This window comes from Acanthamoeba castellanii (genome assembly GCF_000313135.1).
Source record: "Acanthamoeba castellanii str. Neff unplaced genomic scaffold scf7180000084769, whole genome shotgun sequence".
NCBI lineage: Eukaryota > Discosea > Longamoebia > Acanthamoebidae > Acanthamoeba > Acanthamoeba castellanii.
In genome coordinates this window covers 337,863-338,614 of record NW_004457268.1, presented here as the reverse complement: position 1 = coordinate 338,614, position 752 = coordinate 337,863, and the positions used below count along the sequence as shown (strand labels likewise).

Here is a 752-nt window from a genome sequence, read left to right as displayed (position 1 = left end):
CGCGTCGTTCGGCCTCTCTCTTCTCCCTCTCGCGCTCCCGTTCTCGCCGTTCGCGTTCCCTACGCTGCTCGTCCCTGCTCTCCTTGTGCCGTCGCAGCAGCAGAGCAAAGTCGTCCTCCGGCGGCGGCTCGTCCATGTCATGCGTGTAGCCCTTGTTGTGGAATTGGCCGCGACGCGGCGCTTCTGGTTGCTGGTGCGGCCGCGACCACTCGGCACTAAACGGAAAAGTGAGTGGGTGAGTGTTGTGTGTGTGGTGTGGTGTGGTGTGTGTGTGACAACATGCACGGTCCATGCGTACCGTTTGGTATTGGGGCTCCACTCTGGAGTGGGGTCTTTGACTGTCGTGGGTCGGTTCTCCGCAGATGGCGACGAGTGCTCCTTCGGCGCTGGGCTCGACTGACGGACGACGTGCGGTTGCTGTTGAGGTGCAGGATCCTTGGGGGGCAGGGGCGACGCTGCGCTCTTCTTCATCTGCTGTCGCATTCGTAGCAGACGTGCGTGGTGACGATTGGCCTGCTGGCTCTGATGGCTGCTCGCTTCCTTCGGCAGACGTGGAACCGCTACTCGAATCGCTCTCCATTTCGTTCTCTTGGCCTTCACTCGCGTTGCCATTTTTTGACGTAGAATCGGGCTCCTCCATGCACTCCTGATTTTCATCGTTGCTGGGCGATTGATCAGTCTCGATCCTCTCGGCTGGCGTATCCGCTGGCGGCGTAGCAGCTTGCTCCTCTTCATCTTGGACATCTTCATCT

At 60.0% G+C, this 752-nt stretch overlaps 1 protein-coding gene across 1 annotated transcript in view; it reads left to right on the top strand.

Moving 5' to 3' along the window:
- Positions 1–400, top strand: part of ACA1_259120 (uncharacterized protein) — a gene marked incomplete at both ends in the record, with an annotated part of 1,262 nt that extends 862 nt beyond the window's left edge. Inside the window, 2 exons of the mRNA XM_004333584.1 lie at positions 98–227; positions 363–400. Of these exons, the coding sequence (XP_004333632.1) occupies positions 98–227; positions 363–400 (168 nt within the window). The remainder of the gene's footprint in view (positions 1–97; positions 228–362) is intronic.
- Between the last annotated feature and the right edge of the window lie 352 nt (positions 401–752).